The following is a 9,821-nucleotide window of genomic DNA, read 5'->3' as shown; positions in this document are numbered from 1 at the left end:
TATCCCTTTAGAGCAGCCAGTGGTGCTATTTGGTATGTTTAGTGAAATATCTACAAGCTTGAACTAGGTGCACTGACTAATTTTTAATAAAATTGGGAGATATTTAAGCAATATTTGCTCTAGATTGGACTTGCAGGAGCCCTGGTCTAAATTATTTAAAATGATAATCCAGGTAAATAAAATTAGGTAGAGAGGAGAGTTGATTCCCATAGGGTAAAATATTTCTCAACAAGAACCACTTCAGTAAGGAATCACTTAAGACAATGATGCATGAATAAAAATTTTAAATCTGTACATTAGGACAAAAGTACAAAAATATTGCCAGAGGCAGTTCGCAAAGAAATTACATTTGGGTGCAGCGAAGAGAATCCTAAGAGGAAAAGGTTCATTCAATGAGTGAGCTCTTCAGGGGAGCTATCATTTGATTAAGTGAGCTATTTATTTAAATAAAGCCTACAATAGGACTAGTTTAACCCAGGCCCTGAAGGCTATTTTAATGGGTCTGTGGATTGCTTCTGCAAAACATTAGAATTTCTGATCACCGCTAAATTAATCACAGAGGACAAAACTCTTCCCTGCAAATCATGTTAAACTTCTGCTCAAGTTGAGATGACACATGGATAAGAAGGTTAAGGATTATAAAGCTTAGTCTGATCCTAGGTAGACTACATCTTTATCTTCCAGAAAATTTTAGAAGAATCCAATTTATTGAAGACTTAAAGATCTGAAGCAATGGGAAAAGAATATTGAATTCAAATGAAATTAGCTGAGAAAGCCATATCTATAGGGAAGAAAAATAAATTAATAGCACCTTTAAATTCATATGGTACCATTTTGATGAACTTGATTAGCCAGATCAAAGAGACTATAATAGACTAAAGTAAAAAAAGTAATTAAACTTATTCAGATAAATATATATTTTTTTGGAAATTACATTTTGATTACAAAAACTTAGAGGACATTTTAGGGATAAAGAGCAATAGAAAAACACAAATGAAGAGGTAATAACCACAGTATTTGAAAATGTTCAACATACTAAGAATGGAACCCTATATTCAATTAATGCCCTATGATAGCTCTTCTTGAAGTTTATCATTTGTGTCCTTTTGCGTGGGTGGCTGTGTCATACCAATTGTTACATATTTTGAATGTTATGCTGATAATGAGATATATTATTTGTTTTCAAAATTGAAAACTTGAACATCTATAAATGTTTAAATAATATTATGGAATGAGATAATATATTTAAAGAATAGTTACCTATCAGAAAGTATATTGGAGTTTGAGGGAGAGGAAAATGGAAAAAATCAAGTTGACTATATAAACTTCATTAGTGCTTTGATTATTCAAAAGAAGTATATGCATTTATGTATTGTTACATAGTAAATTATAGAAAATAAAATATATGTTAAATAATGAAATCTATATATGAGAATAAAATATGCAAGATGATAAACTATAGAAGTTAATGACTAGAGTTATCTTTCACAGGAAAAAAAAATATTTACAGTCTAGGTACAGTGGCCCACACCTGTAATCCCAGTGGCTCTGGAGGATGAGGCAGGAGGATCCTGAGTTCAAAGCCAGCCTCAGCAACTTAGAGAGGCCCTAAACAATTCATTGAGACACAGTCTCTAAATAGAAATATTAAAAAAAGAGCTTGAGATGGGTCTCGGTGGTTAAGTGGCCCTGGATTTATTCCCCAGTACAAAAAAAAAATGCACATTTTCACTTGACTCCTCTTAATGTTCTCAAAGTACCTCCCAAGATAGATAAAGCTTATTTTTCAAAAGGTCATTCAGGATTTATTATAGAGCAGTGTGATGCAACAATAACTACTTTGCACAAATATTCTCTATCTTCATAACATTCTGAAAACTAAGACACTGACCTGTTGGGATTGTGGATTGAATAATACAACTCTGGCTGAAGAAAGCGGCAGGAACAACTTGGCTTTTTGAAAAGTGTGCAAATATGATGTAAGAAATTGGACATGTGATCAAAACTTTCCTTCAGATCTCCTGATAATTTAAATCAATTGTACTCAACTCCATGTCCCCTAATACACAGATGCCATTTTTAGAAAATGGATGAATGCATCCTGATTTGGGGCAATTATCAGAACAACAGGTTCATTTTTACCTAAGTAATTGGGAGGATGGTACCTGCTAAGAACTTGGGCTATTTTATAAATACCTAGGCAGTAGACACAAGTACCTGATCAATCCTTTTATATGAATATACTTGTGTAAACTCAAAAGGTTTGCAACAAAAGATAGATTCTAATACATCAGAATTTGTTCACAAATTATTGTTTTAAAATTATTTAAATAATATTAATAATAGTTCAGCCTGTCGCGACCCCTTGCCCGCAAGGAAGACGCAACTCAGGAATCTTCTTTCAACAGTTTATTCAGGCCCTTGATATTTCTTCTTCTCTCTCTCGGATGCCCCTCCCAGCCTTAATAAAGCATCCCAAGCCCCAATGCAAAGCTGCCGCGTGGAGCTTTCTCACAGGGTGGTGAAAAATCATGTGCCAACTCTCCCAGATAAGGAGTTGTTTGTCACAGACCACAGCGGAGCCAGCGCCATCTTGTAATGGCGACCATAATCTGCAGAAACAGCAGAAGCGGCTCACCACAGTTCCCCCTTTTCTGTTTTCTTAAAACAATACAGGCGAGAGTAGAGGTCCTATCCCACTGTGCAGAAGTGGCTGCATAGTATGGCTCAGTCCTAAGGAGGGCCCTTCCCCAGATCTGAGGCCATATCAGCCAACGCCTTTTTTCGTGGGGCGGGGCGTGGACGCGTCTAACCCGCATGCAATAGGACATGCTCTCCTTGAGGTCCACGTCAAGGATCACTCAAGTGCAGTGCCTTGCCTCGCATCCTGTATCGTGACGATGGTGGACGAAGGGGGATAGCTGAGGCTGAACTGTGGCTGTTTATAACGACAAACAAGTTGACAGCACCCTGAAAGAAAGGCACGGACTTTAAGGCGATAGAAAAGCACCAGTGTGGAAACCCATCTGCGTGCAATGGCAGGAAGACCGGCAGAGTGCAAGGACTTTCCAACACTAAGAGAATAACAAGGAAAGTCATGTCGATCCCAGTGCAATGTTATAATAACTTGGGGTGTAACGACCATGTCAAAGGTTTACTGTTTAAGATGCGCAAGCCAGACTTGAGGTGAGTTGCCATTTTCTAAAGCTGCAAGAGCTTGTATGATCATAGCCTTATCGTGAGCACTGTGGGCCTTAAGGCGACAGAGAAACCACAAACAGAGGAACATACCGAAGCAACACATTGCACCAAAAATGCCTACCCCCACCCACTCTTTGAAGAAGGAAAAAGCAGAAGATATCCAATCGGTGAACTGACCCAAAGTCACGGGATCGACACGGGTACTGTTCAAAACAGCAATCTGAGTTAGTTGAGACTGGATCAAGTTTTCTGCTTCCATGGACCAGGTTCCGGATAGATACTCCCCGATGATGCGGGAGGCATTTCTGGAATCATAAAATCTGACAGAGGTTATACATAAATGTGCACATTGATCAATACAACCCAAATGTACTAGATCAGACAATTCCTCAACTTGAGCTTGAAGTAGATCTATCCTTTGATTAGCAGCCAGAATCCCAGATAAAATGTGTTGATTAATTCTACTTTGAGATTCAAGTATGGTGGATGTTTGTTGAATAACCTGATTAATAGTGGCAGCAGTTTGTACCTGGCTGGCCATGGCTACTCCAGCTGTAACTGCTGCAGCAGCAGACACCGCCACAGCTGTCACTATAGCTGCCGTAATTCCAAAATCTCTACGGGCTCTAATCAGTTCAACAATAGGAAAAGACTCTGGATCTGCAGTAACCGGGATCGGGACAAAGGTTGGAAATTTCATAACCATTGCCATAGTCCAGGAGCCATTCCAACACTCAGACAAATAACAGGTAATATTAGAACAATTAAGCATCCCCTGTAATGTAACATTAGCCAAAAGAAACAGGAACGGAGATTGGAGACGGACTGCTGCGGAGGGTAATGTAGCATTAGATAATTGTGAATTATTTGCAGAAATTTTAAGCCTCCTACCTCGCTCCGAGTCTTGGGTACTGCCAGAAACATTAAACAGCCAACTTTGGACTCCTAATATTTCCCTGGGGAAACACAAGCGCGGACTAGACTAGCCCAATCTGAGGGAGTCATGCAAAATCTAGTAAGTCCCTCCACCTGAGTGAGAGTGAAAGCGGCATCTATGCCATAAGTTCGGACAGATTCTGCCAAGGTTTTAATTATCTTAAAGTCTAAAGGCTCATGATATCTTCCCCTGTTATTGTCCTGAAATACAGGGTATGCAAGTCCCATATCTGTATTAACTGTCCTCCAAACTTGTGCATGAAAAGATCTCCCGGAACCTTGGCTCCCCCCCACATACGGAGGTGGGGCAATCGGCACCATATCTTCTTCTAGATATTCTACCTCCTCCTCCTCAGAGTTTTGTTGACCGATGTTAACTCCCTTCCCCTTCTTACAGTAGGCCTGCGTGCCCTGTGTCTCCTTTTTCTTCTTTTTCATTTTTATCTTATGTAGTTGTTGTAACAATATATCAAGGTCCTCAGAACTCTCTGAGTCACTTGTGTTCTCAGGCGTTTTTAATTCGGTCAAGTCTGGGTAGAGCCTTCTCCTATTTTTATCTTCAGGCTCTTTTGCCTTCTCACTACTGTTACTTTTAATACTCTCTGCCACTTCACTACATGATCCTTCAGATTTTTCCTCATGCAATTGCTCAAGAATAGCTTGACCCTCACTCACAGCTTCCTGGCATTTACCATCTGTAAGGCAACCATGGACCATTTTCCAAAGGGGGATCACCCCACCCTCTAATATGCCCTGCTCAGAAGCAAAGTCAAGATCTTTGCCTAATTTATCCCAACTAGGCACAGTAAGGCTGCCCGAAAATGCAAACCACGGTGCAGCGATATCTATCTTCTGTAAAAATCTCTGTAAAGTACTATGTTTCACTTCCAGTCCCTTGGAACGTAACAGGCCATCTAGGGCCAGGAGAAGCGGACTTGAAGATGCGGCACCCATGACACAACAACAAAGGAAGCACAAAAAAAAGAAAGTGAAAGTAGGAGCGAAAGTACACAGTGCAGCTGCAATAAAATGTAAGGCTCTCTCTTTCATTACAGAGGAGCTGTCCCGCTTTGGTCGCGGATCCCACTTACTAGGGACTAACCCCGCTTTGATCGCGGATCCCACTTACCTGGGACTAACCGGTGCACCACCCCTGACTGCTGAAAGTTCTGGTTCCCGGGTCTCGGCACCACTTGTCGCGACCCCTTGCCCGCAAGGAAGACGCAACTCAGGAATCTTCTTTCAGCAGTTTATTCAGGCCCTTGATATTTCTTCTTCTCTCTCTCGGATGCCCCTCCCAGCCTTAATAAAGCATCCCAAGCCCCAATGCAAAGCTGCCGCGTGGAGCTTTCTCACAGGGTGGTGAAAAATCATGTGCCACCTCTCCCAGATAAGGAGTTGTTTGTCACAGACCACAGCGGAGCCAGCGTCATCTTGTAATGGCGACCATAATCTGCAGAAACGGCAGAAGCGGCTCACCACATCAGCCCTTCAGGAAACAATGTGTTTTAAAACATTAATGGTGCTATTTTATTAATAAGAAAGAAATTATATCACTTATGCTGAAATGTAAAGGTATATGCAACAAATGTCACAACTTAGTTGATTGCTCTACAGTATTCCTTCTCCCTAAGTCATTGTGCAGTTAAGGGCGTTTGGGGTAAATATGATTACTCATGGGACTTGTTCTCAAGCAGCTTATAGTCCTTCTCTCCAAATTTATTCCCTACCACAGAAATTGTACATGGCTTATTTTAATTTTTGTTTAAATGTAATGAAGACATTGTATCTGAAATCTTAACTGAATCACTATCCAGTTGGTATCATAAAATAAACTGAACAAAATTAAACAAGGAAAGAGAATACTTTTTAAGAAAATGTAAATGTTTCTCAAATTTTCAGGTAAATAGCAATTCACATTCATATGTAATCCCAAATTAGAAAGTAAATTCCTTAGATTTTCTCCATAAACAAAGGAAATTTGAGGGAAGAAGAGGGTAGGCACAATTAAAGATAAAATTGGATAAGACTTGTCAGCTCAGAGGATTTAAAAATATGATCTGATGTTACACTCTGTAAAATACTATCATTAGTTAATCTACATATGGTTACTTCAAATATCTTTGGAAAGAAGAATTCTGATCACTTAACGTACTTAATATTACATATTAATTTTATGTCATAAATTTATTAAAACTCAGATTTTTCTAAATTTTGGAATAATTTTTTTCCTCCACAAACTTTACATTATGTTTAAGAATTCTCTTTCTTTCTTTATATAAATGCTGCCCATAAATTGGTATTAATTTCCACAAATATGGAAGACCTCTGGTTAACTAAGGGCATAATTTTGCATATCTACTTTTCTTCATTATTTTAATATGTAAGGGGAATATTGGTAAGAAAGGAAAAGGAACACACACATTTCAATATATTTTCTAACACTTGTTTTCCAAGGAATTTGTTATGAAACAATATAAATGAAAGCTACACTATTGTTACCAATTATAAATCTGTATTATAATTTAAGTGTGTTCATTTATGTAAAATTCTTAGAAATGTTTCTATCTTTGAAACGACATCTATAATCATATTATAATCATTATATTATAATGTTTGGATGAATATTTTATTAATGGATGTCAAGAAGTTTTTTGGATGATTTTAATAGAAATTTTGTTAATTCTGTATACTAATTTCTAGAGAATTAACATCTTTACTATCTTATACTTCCAAATCATGAACTAGATATGTCTATTTACTCACAACTTTGATTAGTTTTATTAGGATTGTGTAGTTTTAAGAATATAACTCCCTTGGGCTGGGGATGTGGCTCAAGCGGTAGCGCGCTCACCTGGCATGCGTGCGGCCTGGGTTCCATCCTCAGCACCACATACAAACAAAGATGTTGTGTCCCCCGAAAACTAAAAAATAAATATTAAAAAAAATTCTCTCTCTATCACTCTCTCTCTCACTCTCTCTTTAAAAAAAAAAGAATATAACTCCCATACTTATTATGAGGTGTTTTCACCAAAATATTTATTTAAATATTATGTTATTGCATGTTTTATTTTGTTCTTGGTATTTACTGCAAGTATATAGAAATACAATCCATTTTTTTAATATTTTTCTTGAACCAGGAATACTTTTGTAGATTTCCTGAAATTTTCTACATGAACAATTTCTTCCTTAATGATCTATGTGTATTTTATTTTCTTACCTTGTTTTACCATACAGGACAGAAAGGTAGTCCCATGTAAAATAGTAATGATGAGAATGGACACTTCTGCCTTCTTCCTGTTCTTAGGGAGAAAGGATTCACTGACCTTTAAAGATAGTTTTACTTGTGGAATTTTTGCACATGTTCTTTATCCTATTGCGAAGTTTCCTCTTGATCCCAATTTTTTTTTCTGAAGGTTTTTTATTATCAGTGAATGTTGCATTTTTTCAAATGCTTTTTCCACATTGATTGGTAAAATCGTGTGACTTCTAACAACTGTTATTTGATGAATTTTATGGTTTGATTTTCAAACATTGGATCAGCCTTGCATCTTAGAAGTAAAATATGCTTATTCCTTATGCATAATTCCTTTTCAAATATAGCTGAATTCTACTTGATAATGTTTTTTAAAGATGTTTTGTATCTATGTGAGGAGGCAAATTGATCTGAGATTTTCCCCTTTCTCATGTGTGCATTACTGCTTTAAATTTCCCTCTTGACACTGATTTAGTTGTGCCCTACAAATTATGGTTTGCTGCATTTTTATCTTTTTTAGGTCAATGTTATTTAAAATTTCCCTTAAACTATCTCTCTTTGAAAAATGGATTGTTTATGAGTGCTGTTGTTTATTTCTGTTTCTTTGTATATTTTCCTTTTATTTTTTATTAAATTATTTATTCTAATTTGTTATACATGATGGCAGAATGTAATTCATTTCATACTACACATAGACAGCACAATTTTTCAAGTCACTGATTGTACACAAAGTATTGTCACATCATTTGTGTCTTCATACATGTACTTAGGGTAATGATGTCTAACTCATTCCACCATCATGCCTACCCCCTTGTCCCCTCCCTTGCTCACTCCCCTTTGCCCTATCTAAAGTTTCTCCATTCCTCCCATGCTCCCCGCCCATCACATTATGTATGAGTCAGAATCCCCATATCAAAGAAAACACTTGACCTTTGGTTTTTTGGGATTGACATTTCTTTGCTATAATTCAAGTAAAAAAAAAAAAACAAAAAAACAAAAAAACACAGTCTCATGATACAAATTCTTTAAATTTTTTCAAATTTGTTTTATATTTACAGAGAATCCACATATGTTTATATTTCAGGAGTACATGGACATAATGCATATTCTCTTGTTTGATAGTGTTCTAAAAATCTTGGTTAGATCATGTGAGTTAATGGTGTTCATGACTTTCTCTCTATCCCTCATCATTTATTCATTCTATCGATTATTTAGTCTTCTATCAATTATTGATAGAAGGATTTTACAAATTTTACTCTGAATTTATTTCTCATTTTAGTTGCATTAATTATGTCTTCAAAGAAATATAAGATAATAAGTCTGTGTTGTTCTAAGCCATGACAATAGAGAAATAATATAAGACTTACACATGGAACTTTCTGGGATTTTTTCCCTATTCACTCTCTTTGTACTTTTCTGTTTTCTTTTTCCTAACTTCTTGTATGCTATTTGAATATTTTTGTATATTTACATTTTGAATTATTTAATTGTTGAATTGTTTTAGTGTGTACCTTTGTGTATTTATTTACTGATTCAAATATTATCAAAGCAAATTGTATGGAATTTTGCCAATTTGAAGGACTGTAGAAATTTTACCTATCTTTAGCTTGCTTCCGTCTCCTTTCTTTATATTATACATATACCAAATATTTCCCCAACATACACTTACAATTGCATCAGTGTTATATATTTTTATTCAACTTGCAAATATATTTGATAAAACCCAAGATGACAAGAAAACCTATGATATTTACCCCTATTTCTGCTTACTCTTCTTTCTTTCTTTTTTGGTATTTTTGAATTCCTGTTTCTTCTCCTGTCAGTTCAGAGAAGTTCCTTTACTTATTTTTTAGGGTAAGTCTGTAGGTCTGTAGCTGCTAGCATTTTTTCTCCCTTTTTTCATGTCCATGGTATATGGTTGTACTTAATAAAGGAAATAAAGACCAACATTTTTACTGTGCTTCATAGAAATTGAAGTCCATGTTGAATTATATTTAAACATACCAACAAAGCATAGATAATTCCCAAACATGATCTAATTGATATCCAAATCCAAACAAAAACTGCTAATATGCAATGTAGGGTAAAGGAGTAAAGATTAGTCAGATATACTGTTTTATTTTTCACATGTTACATAATTATATCATTAACAAATGCTTGGAAAAATTTGACAACTTCTGAATAAAAAGTATTAGTCATTAAAGAAAATATGGGATATAATTGGTGCTTTCTCCTCCATATTCAGTTTTGAAGACACTGATTAGATGACAGGATAAATCACTTATACCTCTGGATGTATACATTGCTGTGCCTGCCTTGCTTAACCTGCCAACATTTGACCTCATCTCTTCCTCAGAAAGCAGCTGCTCACAGTTGTAACTAACTGTACCTTGACTCCCTTGTTCATTTGTATTTCCCTTTACTTCCT

The 9,821-nt window shown here is 36.2% G+C and overlaps 1 protein-coding gene across 3 annotated transcripts; it reads right to left on the bottom strand.

The window, feature by feature from the left end:
- Nucleotides 1-2,404: 2,404 nt before the first annotated feature.
- Nucleotides 2,405-5,479, bottom strand: LOC131423361 (endogenous retrovirus group K member 113 Gag polyprotein-like). Of its 3 annotated transcripts, none has more exons than XM_058572379.1 (3): nucleotides 4,093-5,202; nucleotides 3,379-3,521; nucleotides 2,405-2,970 (listed from the first exon to the last, which is right to left on the bottom strand). In XM_058572379.1, exon 1 carries the CDS (start codon nucleotides 5,185-5,187, stop codon nucleotides 4,147-4,149), a length of 1,041 nt encoding a protein of 346 aa, XP_058428362.1. In that variant the 5' UTR covers nucleotides 5,188-5,202; the 3' UTR covers nucleotides 2,405-2,970; nucleotides 3,379-3,521; nucleotides 4,093-4,146. The 3 variants fall into 3 exon arrangements, 1 of the variants encoding a protein (XP_058428362.1); XR_009224799.1 differs by lacking the exon at nucleotides 4,093-5,202 and adding an exon at nucleotides 5,267-5,479 and having other exon boundaries at nucleotides 2,611-2,970; nucleotides 3,379-3,506; XR_009224798.1 differs by lacking the exon at nucleotides 4,093-5,202 and adding an exon at nucleotides 5,267-5,449 and having other exon boundaries at nucleotides 2,640-2,970.
- Between the last annotated feature and the right edge of the window lie 4,342 nt (nucleotides 5,480-9,821).

Source organism: Marmota monax, unplaced genomic scaffold, assembly GCF_021218885.2.
Source record: "Marmota monax isolate L192 unplaced genomic scaffold, Marmota_monax_Labrador192_F-V1.1 WCK01_AAM20220418_F8-fsc00009, whole genome shotgun sequence".
In the NCBI taxonomy this organism is placed as follows: Eukaryota; Metazoa; Chordata; class Mammalia; order Rodentia; family Sciuridae; genus Marmota; species Marmota monax.
Note: the sequence above shows the minus strand (reverse complement) of the source record. Positions and strands in the feature narration are given on the sequence as shown.

Coding starts and splice junctions, on each gene's coding strand:
- LOC131423361 (XM_058572379.1), bottom strand. CDS start 5,187: ATGAAAGAGAGAGCCTTACATTTTATTGCAGCTGCACTGTGTACTTTC.